We start from the raw sequence: 11,354 nt of genomic DNA, 5'->3' as shown, positions 1-11,354 counted from the left end.
CCCCCTTTTTACTGTTTCTCTTATTTAGCTCACCTCAGGTTATGCCTAAGGAATGCAGCATTGTTGCAATCTCCAAACCAGAAATGCATCTTTTAGTAACTAGTGTTATAAATCACACCTGATTACCATATTTGCTTGGATGAGAAATATATCTTGCACTTTTCAGTTATGTCAATAAAGGGAAAAAATATTTATAATATCTAAAATTAGGCATTTTTCTTCTGCTGTTTGCTTATTTATTTATTTTTTCAGTATAGACTAAATCGAGTTTTAAAAGGCACAAGCAATAAGACTAGATTGTGTAGCAAGGGTGTAGAACAAAGAAAGGTGTTTAGCATGACCTAGAGGGTTACTAGGAAAGGAACTGTTTTGCAGTGATCTGTAATTTTCTTACTCGAATAAGTTTTTTGTCTCTAACCCTCTGTGGAACCTGATTAACAGGGTACAGTTTGGTCTCATGAAAATAAAATCAGTAAATCCTCTATCATGTGAAACCACCTGCTTTGGCTTGTGTGGCATTGAAGAGGCATAGTTGTCAACTTAGCAATGGTGATGAGTCTGCAACTTTAAGTTTAATGTTTCCACGTGGATTTTTCAGCAGAATTGGATAGAGGAACAAGATGTGATGGAAGCAGATGAATAATGAATGGTTGAAAAGATGTTAAGAGAGAACATTTAGGAAAATGCAAACAGTGTTATCAAGGCCATAAATAGTGAAGATAGGGCACAATGGGTGTTTACCAGCATGGGACAGAATTTTTCCATTATCTGTGTTCTGCTTTGCACTGCAGAAATGGCCATTGAGTGAAGAAATTACTTCACTGTGAAAATGGTGGAGTATTAATTTTGCATGATTTTTTTGCTACTAACATATCATGTCTCATTTGTTCTAACAGTATATGTTAAAAATCATTATAAAACACAAGACCAGTAGTTTTCCAGGGACTATAGGGGTTTTTTAGACATGGTAAAGACACCACCCCCCAAACCGTCCCCCCCTCAACCATACAGTTTTCATCAGCAATTAATTTTTTAGAGAGATACAATGTCCTTCAAAATGCCACAGCAAAAGGTTGCCGTGGGCACAGGGATTCTAGATCAATTATATGGGTAGCCTTCTACAATTTATCATTTGAAGATAGCATCTGTGAGGATTTGAAAGAGTAAGCCAGTCAATATCGCAGGACATAGATAGAAGGAGACAAACTGGGTAAGAGTATTAGGGATAAAAATAGAACAGTGAAGCAAAAATTGTGGATGATGGTATAAGACAAGTGCTGATGGAACCAGGTATTTAATGTAATTGCTCTCAATATAGCAGCATGAAGAAAGGATTGTTCATTTTGATACAGTAATCCACTGTTCACCCTTACTCATTAGTAAAATAAGATAGAAGGGATTGAAAAGGTAAGGTATTAACTGAATGAAACTGGGTAGAGTTATTTCAATGTCTCATATTGCTTGGCTAGTGTAGGTGAATGGAAGATGAGAGAAAAAAACCACTCCTCTCACCTCTTCCCTTCCCCTCTTCCACCCATATAAACATCCACTGGTATCTCTAAGAATGTTTAGAAAGATTAAAAAAATAACGATAAATAAGGAGGTGAATCTATTACAGAAATCTGACATTCCTTTTCCAGCAGCAGTATTTATTTCATCAGTGCTTACTGAGATCCAAAAGGAGTTTCTTTCAGAAGTGAAATAAAAGCCAAAGCAAGCAGGGCTTTGGGAGTACATTTATGTCATCAGTAAACTAGAGACAATCTTTCTAGGGAACGGAGCTATTTTTGTAAGAATGAGGTGATTATATTGCTCTGTTTTCTAATGGGCTGTAATGTATTTGGTAGCAGGAGTAGCATAACCTTTTATTTGTTGTAGACTTATGTAATAGTAACTCTAACAGCCAAGCATGAAGTAGTTAGATTTAGAATGAATTCTCATGCCGTAAGAGCCTTTGAAGAAGAAAAATGGGTGAAAGAGTGGTACTAAATACTAAGGGAGACTAGTCCAGTAGGACTTATTTTATATAATTCTTCCTATTCCTGCCCCTGTAGTAATTTGTTGAGGTTTTTGTCATGGGTTCTAGCCAGGGGAAAGTGGTTAACTCCCTTTGTGTCCCAGAATGGGCAAATTGTATCACACTGATGAGCACCATTTATGTAAGGGAAGAGACTTTACAGATATTCACATTGTTGTAGATCTGTATGGATTCATTGGAGGAGCATGGCGCAGATCAGACCCTTGTCATTGTACTCCAGGTTTTAGCAAGGGAGTAATGGTGAACAATGTCAAATTGCTGATTCCAAACTTCAAAGCTTGCAGTTGCCTGGAGATGTGCTGTGCTGAAGAGTGTGACGGTATAGCTCACAATTTACTGTGTGGCTTATCAAATCATCTTTGGTGGCAGGAATTTGTCCTGCATACGCCTTGTGATGAGCCTCGGTTTTTCACCGTCCTCCCCTCAAGAGCTAGGAGATTCCCAAAACATCTCCTGCTTTAGGGAAAGATGTATAGGATGCCTAGGGAGGAATGTCATCATTTTTTCACAGTCTGTTGCCTGCTGCAGGATGGAAAGAGCCGGTGGCTTTTCATGTTTTGTGTAGTGTTTCATTTCAGATGAACTGCCAAACATGATTACTGTGGGGAAGTTAAGCAATGTTTTCTTTATTGGGATACGTGTTGCTATACCCATGCAAACATTTATTACGTTTACAAGGATGAACTTTGAGTACCCCAATGTTTTACTTACCACATCTGTAGGAATTTTTATTTATTCCAGAATTAACATTTGGAGTGAAGCTTTAAGAACTTTTCTGAGAAAAGTAGCATGTACAAATACGGTTATTTCCTAACTTTGAATAAGTATGGGTAATGGATGAAAGAATTTATAATGGGAACTACTTGAACATACCACCTCTAAAAAAAGAATATTAAAAAAGAACACCAAACTGTTTGTGAGCTGTTTTTAAGACAAAACTAAGATGAAAGAACAAGCTAACACCATCACGGGACCTAGAGCTCCATGGGCTTATTTCTAATTTCATGTTTTTATAAGAGAAGATTTCAAAATGTATTATATTTGAATTGCATTATTTTTCTGAGTTAAATCCTTTACCTTTCTCTGAATTTATCTCTCACTTATTGCATTGTCCTTGGCAGTATTGTCAAGAATATTACTCTCACTGTAGGTAGAGATAGCAGAGATCTCTGCTGGATCATTATGTTGTCCTGTTCTCAGGAGATGCAGCGACAGTTCTCTAACCCATGAAATTCCCTGTCAACCAAAGAGTGGACAACTTCTCTTGTAGCCTTGCTCTTGCAAAGTTCTGAGAGGCAATAACTCCTGTAGGCCAGCACCAGTTTATCTGGGATTAACTCATTTTAGTTGAACCGGTCTCATTCTAATCATCAGCAGCCACAACTTACTCTACTCCTCAGAGGGCATAATAGAGCACAAAAGGACATAAAAGTGTGTGGGTTTTTTGTTTGTTTTTGTTTTTTTTTCTCATAGACACCAAGTCATTTCTCTGAAATACAGAATTATTTCTTGAAGTAGCTGCTGTTATTCCCGTCTGTTAAAATACCTGGGAGTGACAAGTAACCTCTCTGCCATAATGTCCATGAGAGGATGTAATGAATGTTCCTCAGAATCCGTAAATAGTACAGTGTCCTCAAAGACATAGATCTGCTCTGATTGAGTCCAAGAGGTCAGAGAGTAGCTGGAGAGCAGGTATGGTGGCACTGACTTGGGTAAAAACTGAATTCTGCTGGCCAGACAGACTCTGAAACGGAAATGTAGCTTGCTTGTTACATAGCTTCTCATAAGCCACTTAGTGGAAGAGCAAATTAAGAAGCATCTTTAAAGAAAAGTCTTTACACCCACTCAGGCACACCACTTAGTAGCCTGTTCTTCTGCCGTGCATTCTAAATACAAATATAAGTATATTTTCAAAGAATAATTAGAAAGAAAAATTAAAAGGCTTGAGTAATCCCGGATAAAACAATCTTTCTTAACTAACTTCAGTTAAGTTCTAAACATCATAGCGTCTGCTATTATACAAGAATCTTGTCTTGTTTTTGCTGGTTGCTTTGGCATGTTTGAGCAAATGACTGAGCTGCTGCTGTTAGCCAAAACCTGTTCCCCCAGTGTTTCATTCTGCTTTTTGTGATTATTTTTAATCTGTGTTCTCCAAGCTGCATTATCATATGTGAATTCTGGCTGCGTATTTTTTAAAATAACTTATTTGCAACTGTCAGAGATACCTTATAAATAAGTTATCAACCATCCCTAAGAGCTATAGCTGCAAACATTTTTTAAAAAAGTAATATTTATAAGTCTGTGAACATTTTCTATTAATGTATTTATCAAATGAACACAGTCATTCACTTAGGGTGAAAGAAACAGCTCTTTTCTGTTATAAGCAACGCCACGTTACTTGTCTTTTCTTTAATGCTGACATGTCAGTGGCAGCTTACTAACTAACTTAAATGATCTTTTACAAAAAGTGTAATTTCAATAAACTGTTTTATCCTAAGAGTTCTTAAGGCTCTGGAGGACCATCCCCCCAAACCCAACCACACAGACATTTAATAATGCATCTAAATTGCCAGCATAATGATGGAAAGCACAAGGGAGAGTGGAACTGCAAGTTGAGTTTTCCTTTGAGAGGAGCAGAATTTAGTAGAATAATAAAAGGAAAACCATCTCACTTAGAGGGACACTAGGTAGTCTGGGCAGCAAGCTTTAAAGAGTCTGGTGCGTGGTCCACGATCGGATTGTGATATTTTGAGGAATGATGACCGAAATGACCGTAGCTTAAATATCCTAACTCCAAGGAGTTGGTCAGATCATTGAAGACTCAGGTCATGAAAAGCTCTGGTTTTTAATTTTCTTTTTTTTTAAGGCAAAAAATCATAAGCTCAAGTAAAGAGACTGATTTATGTATTGTGTTAACAGGGATGGAGAAGGGGAGCTCATCTTCTACCTAGGCAATAATTTTAATGTCTAATGTTGGATTTGACCAGAGCAGATTTTAGGAAGCAACCACTTTCCTGTGTGACTGCTGGGGGTGGGCTGTTTACTAATGTAGCTGAGAAAGAGGTAGCAAAATGGTGCTATTTTGTGATCTTTTTTTGAGAATGGCCAGTTGCTTTCCGGAGTGTGACTGGATAAAGAATTTAAGTTTAACAGTATTAAAGTAAGGAGGAGGAAGGTAACTTCAATTGAATTTTTATCTTTGTTCTTCTCAGGAATGTTACATTAGTTTGGGCCTGGTCTGCACTGGAAAGTGTGACTGTTGAAGTATGATTTGCATGTGAGTGTGTGTTTTTAAATATTTATTTGTTTGTTTGTTTAACCTGATAGTTAATACGGTTGTCATCCCTAGAGGGGGCAGTTAAATTGATGGAAAGCATATTTGGAATATTGATACTCTTGTCCTGACCATAAAGTGTAGGTATGTCAATGCAAAGCACTTTTACTCTATGCCCAGAGGAAGAGCCTGCACCATTTTAATGACACTCTAAAAGTCAAAGTGATAATACTTCCTGATGTTATTATATTGATAGTTATGTTACTGCTTATGGATTCCCAGGTGATGCTACACCAGCCCAAATTTATGAAGGCATTTTTAGCTAGTTAGTTACTTAACGACATTAGGGTAATGTTTCTCAGCCTTACTGAAAGGGAAATTTTCCTTTGGCCTATCTGCTTTTGGCTTGCATTTTTTCCCTGCCTCTGACTGGACAGCAGCTCTGTCCCTCAGCGTCAGAGAAAAGGCGAGGGTTGCCTGTGTTTGCACTGCTGCCCTGCCTTGGAGGAGATGAATTGCTATCAAGGAGTCCAAGCTGGTAAACAGTTCTAAGGCTAGCCTAAACATTTGCAGCGAATAATTAGTCTTTTCTTACTCGGGCAACTGGGGGAAGCTGAGCTGCTGCCAGCTCACAGGGAACTGCTGATTCCTGCTGTCTAATGCTTTACGGCTCCCCAAGGGTTATATTGCACAACTTGAGAAACCAGCCCTGTACTAAAGGTAGAAACCAGGTATGGGGTATGTTAGACATAGGTGAAAGAAGACAGGCAGTGGGAGGATTAAAAAAAGAAATAAATAAAAATTTGGCGAGCAGAGCTGAAGTCAAGTGAGGCTGGCAATGAGTAGGAGATAAGAGCAGGAGAGGACAGAATCAGGGAGAATTTGGAGAACAAAAAGTAAATGAAAAGACGAAGGAGCTTCTAAGTCAGTGGAGTGAAAATAGCAAGTGTTAATTTTTGCATAAGCATAGGGGGACTGAAATTTTAGGACATCTTTTATGCTCCACTACTGTTGTGCTCCACTGTTTTGAAATCCTTTATATGATTTCATCAGCTTGTGAACATATTTTAAGATTTGATATTATTTAAATAACAACATGGGTTGATTTTACATTTTTAAAATTCCAGATCATTTAGACCAGGGTTTAATACAGTTCAAATCAAATCATAGTATTAACTTGAATAAAAAGAGGGAAAGGGAATTTACTCCCCCCAGTAATAATGTTTTTTAGTCGGAAGTCATGAATTAGAGATCAGAGCTTTCTGAAAAGCTGTCCTTTTTTTTTTTTTTCCTGTCTTTGATTTTCTGCCTTTTCTTTCCGACAGAGTGCTTGAAAATTAGAATTAAGTTTGGGAAAATATGCTTCCCAGCTAGAAAGCACATAATCAGAGATAGCTGCAAATGGAGTAATTGATTCTGATACTTAGCAGACTTCCAAGTACATCATCTGTTGGTTCCCTGGAACACTTCATAGTTTGTTTCGATTTGAATGTTATTGTCTCCCATTAGTTAAACTATGAAGCCCCAAACAACAGGTGATGATACTGTTAATGTCCAAATGGTTTTTTATACAGATGGTGGCCTGCAATTCCAGAGGCAGAGAGTGCTTATTTTCAAGATTGTTCACTCGTGGTTATTGCAGGACTAACAACTAAAAAATACTAGGTCCATTTCACCTTTTGTGTGAATGGACAACACTCTCAGTAACAGGAACTGTGCCCTCTTTCCAGCAGAGGTTAATTTGGTTTGATGTGACTTGTTGGAGGGGACAAACAGCAAAAAGATCCTCTAGTTGGGATTTAGTGTCTCATTGTCATCTTGAAATATTGTAAATGTTTAGCAGTAAGATTCCGAGTCAGGCATGAAAAGAGTTAAGTGGTTTGTAAAGTACTTTTGCAGAAGAGAAAACCTCCTTCACCCTTTGTATTGTCTTTCCATCCCATGCTTGGTTGGTTGGTATGAGATGATGAGTGCCTGCTGTGCGGCAAAAAGCATGGTGGGTAGCTCCACTGAGCTACTTCTCTTTTGTTTTGTCCCAGCATACTCATAGCATTGCTGAGTGCACTGGCATAAATACAAAAGATAATACATGTACTTTTCCCTATAAGTTCAGAAACACTTTAGAGCTGTGAGGGGTAATGGTTGTAACTGATTACCTATAGGGTAGGTGAGTACCGCAGTTAAGTATAAGCAGTGAACCCTGTTTTGCTCTTAAGGAAACACTTGAACCGAGTAGAATAGCACTCACCAAACCAACCCACCTTGTAACATGATGGTCCTTACTGAAAAGCTGAAGCCCAAATGTCTTTGTTGTTGCAAAGAGCTAGCTTATGTAGATGGAGGGTGGTGATACGTGAATGATCATTATGCTGTGTCAAGTCTCATTTTAAAGACCATAAGTATACCTTTTTAAAAGAAAAACAAACTACTTCACCAATCTAGAGAGAAACATAAATCATGTATTTTTATCACCTCAAAAGACCACTGGAAGATGAGCTCTAATATTTCAAATGCGACAAGCAATCTATACACATGAATCACAATTTGAGTTCCATTACAACTGAGCTGATATATACCCCTATTTGCTTTATAGATTTTACTCTCGCAATGTTAAGTAAAAACCCAAAGCTTTTTGTGATGAATACCTAACCTTTTACAGGAATTTGTAGAACTGCGGTCCATAACAACAGCTTTAGCGTTGCCCTACAGGCTTTAATAAGAAAATATTATTGACAGTTCTGACCTCTCAATGTTATTCTCTGTAAAGGAAATGCATGTATTAGTAGAAGGCTAATACTGCAAAGGTAAAATAAAATGTGAAATGCTGAAAGGGTTTACAGAAGATGCACCAAGAAAGATTCAGAAGAGAGTTAAATAAATGAGCAAAGTTTGAAGAGAAGAATCTTTTGTTCTTCCTTCTTTCTTAGGCCTAGTCTTTTTCTTCCTGGACTCAAGGACTTCTGCAGCAGCCCAGTGTCAGTTGTTCTCAATTCCTCTATTTATAGTCAAGTCATCACTTGAACCCCTTAGTCTCCTTTTGAGAATTTCCTCCCACAGTGATGTTTCCACATAGGTTGTGGATTTTCTTTTTAACTCTAGGTATTCGTGTATTTTGTGTTACAGTAATGTGGGCCGTGCTTGCAATGAAATCAAAGTTCAAATTCCTTTGCCTTTGGGACTTCTAATCCTCTCGCCTTTAGGGGAAGAAAGAGGAGGAGAGTTGTCCAGTGAATTCAGTGCGTTGATGATCGAGGGTAGCACATAAGGTTAATTTTCAGGTGAATTGGTTGCTGTTTTGACATTCTTGCTTTCTTTTCAGACATCTTTTTGTTCCTTTCCCTTTTATGCTAGAAAATTATTAGATATGCAAGAAAGAAACTCCTCAAAGCTACGCTCCAAAAGCCTATTAAAAAGAGACTGCAAGCAGAACAGTGTGAACACATGTCAACACCTGAGTGTTTCCCAAGTGGCTCTAGCACTCAATGGTGTGATAACAAGACATGTGGGAGGATTTTTCTTGGTTTTATCTTCCATGTATTGATGCTGCTGACTTTTTAAAATTCATTTCATCAAGTGGCACTGCAAGAGAAACAACAGAAATGCGGGAATGAGATAGTTCAAGGTGTTTTGCTGTGGTATACAAAGTCTTTTGCCTCCAGGCCATAATTTCTAATTCAGCCCAGGTTGGCAGTAGTCAGAAATCACTGCCAACTGACAGCTGTTTGGTGGCCAACACTAAGTGATTTAGCTAGTTTCTGCTGGACAGATGTCTGTAGTAGGGAAAGTGTGAGTATAGCTGGCATGTGTTTCATTTTCAGAGGCTGGAAAATGGGGGTGTATCTCAGCTGCAGCTACTTCAGTTTCGAAAGGTTAAATAGGATATCTGAATTTAGGCAACCAAGAACTCAACATGTGCACAGTTAAACCCCACCCTGACCCCTTCTGGGGTTAAATCCTGATGTTATGGTGCACCTTCCTTGTAGCACTTCCATTGTGTCTCCATAAGCACCATGTGGTGAGGGAGAAGGGAGGCTCTAGCTTGGTCTCTACATACAGGTGGCTGTGCAGAGGGGTGTGGTAGGAGGCCACACTGTGGGGTGACCAACTCATCTGCACCCCACCATGAGGTGAGGAAGTTCTTCAGCTGTGTTGTCGATTAATACCTTTCTTGTGCGTGAGCAACCAATAACAAGGAGAAGGTACTGGGGGGAAAAAAATGAGTCTGATTCATCTTTCTTTGTGTGGACATATGTAACACTAGAATTAATCTTTTGAAAACCATGAATTAACTTCATGTAAAATCTGTGCTGCTAAGCGGAAAATCTATCCTGCTGAGAAAAAAAATAAAGAGAATTCTTCAGTATAATATCTGGTTTTCTTGGGAAGGAAGGGGGAAGATTTTACAGTGTACGATATCATAGAGCTTTGGGATATTTAAACAGGCAAGTAAATGATAGGTTTGATTCACTGTTGTGAAAACAGTTTTGGATTTTGGATTTGCAGCAGCAGTAGAGATTGCTCAAGCAAACAGAGATATGGGGTCAAATTTCTACTCCTCCTTAGTCATCTTTTTTTTTTTCCATGGGCATGATGTAAAGGCTTAAAATGGGCTTAGGTGACTGGCTTAATCTTCTGCTTGAGCGGGATGTGGAAGTGGCACAGAGTAGTAGATCAGTAACTCCTGCAGCAGAAGTGTGTTTCAGGGCAGGCTATTGTAAGAGCACTTGGCTGAATCTGCAGGGCTGGAATACACACTGATTGACTCTGGGCTTGAATCTGCTACATTGCCCTGACAAACATTGCCATGTCATATCGGTCCAGCGCTGGAACTGGTATCATGCTGTACAGAGTCACTATGCTTTCTATCTGAGACAGGATTTTCAGTGTTACGTGCTTCTGAAGCTATTTTTTGTGTTTGAAAACTCTACGTCAGTTTTTGTCTTTTAACATTGTCATAGAAAAAACCCAAATGTGTTACTTTTCCAAAGTTAAAAAAATTTAGGATTTTGTGAAGAGCAGTGGACGGAACCTATTACTATGATACAGGAACTTTAGGTCTATATTAAGGAATACTTTGCTACTAAATTTGCCTTGTTCTTTAATGCTGGAGTTAAACCAGATTGCCTTTGGAGTTGTAAATGGAGTTTGTCTTCCAATATTGTGTCATGTTATTAATTTTATTAAGCCTGACTGTAACTTTCCGTGTGGTTCTTCCCCTGCAGATATTGATGAGTGCGCTGCCAAGATGCATTATTGCCATGCCAATACTGTGTGTGTTAACTTGCCTGGATCATATCGTTGTGACTGTGTCATGGGATATGTCCGTGTGGATGATTTCTCCTGTACAGGTGAGCTCTTAGGTGTACAGCAATAGTAGTGTGTTATACTGTAGTAGTGTGTTATACTGTGCATGTTGCATGTATTACTTAGCTTATAATTAGTCCCTGTGCCATACCAAATGCCTCATACTAGCTGTCCCTCTACTGGCATAAAATTCAGGCACGAGAGAGATGGGTAAATGTGGTATGAGGTGCCTTTCCTGTGTATGGGCCCTTTGGGATGAGCTGGGCAGGTGGCTCAGGAAGCCCTGTGGTGTGCACACAGAGTGCTGTTGTCAACCAGGCCATGGTCCCTTCGTGTCCCACGGCTGGCTCGTGTGCGAGGTGCAGAGGCTGAGATCAGATCACACGCATGGTGAGAAGAAATAACGTTTTATTACCTGTGGTTTGAAACTGGTCAGTGCGTTGAAAGGTGAGGAATTATCCAGGAGGAGAAGCTAGACAGAGCTAAGACAAATAAAAGCAAAACTGAGGATGTAGAAAGTCCTCAAAACCAGTTGTTATTAGGTGGTTTTGAATTTGTTATTAATGCTGAGAATTAATGTCTCCAGGACTATGACACATGTTATTTAGAAAAGAGAAGTGTGATAGCATTAGACAATAAATCTAGTTTGGGTTTTTTTTTTTTTTTTTTTTTTTAAATACCTTTCAGCCAAATGAGCTCTAAAAATTCTTACTGGAAAGTAGGCAGGTCTCATTTCCA

The 11,354-nt window shown here is 38.7% G+C and overlaps 1 protein-coding gene across 3 annotated transcripts in view; it reads left to right on the top strand.

Annotated features, from left to right (window-relative positions):
• NELL1 (neural EGFL like 1) overlaps window positions 1-11,354 on the top strand; it is a 290,337-nt gene that overhangs the window by 130,996 nt on the left and 147,987 nt on the right. For all 3 annotated transcript variants that reach the window (XM_026850770.1, XM_026850769.1, XM_026850768.1), the window contains exon 12: window positions 10,535-10,660. In XM_026850770.1, coding sequence (XP_026706571.1) covers window positions 10,535-10,660 — 126 coding nt within the window. The remainder of the gene's footprint in view (window positions 1-10,534; window positions 10,661-11,354) is intronic.

Source organism: Athene cunicularia (genome assembly GCF_003259725.1).
Source record: "Athene cunicularia isolate RWA chromosome 5 unlocalized genomic scaffold, athCun1 chr5_part3, whole genome shotgun sequence".
Taxonomy (NCBI): Eukaryota; Metazoa; Chordata; class Aves; order Strigiformes; family Strigidae; genus Athene; species Athene cunicularia.
Note: the sequence above shows the minus strand (reverse complement) of the source record. Positions and strands in the feature narration are given on the sequence as shown.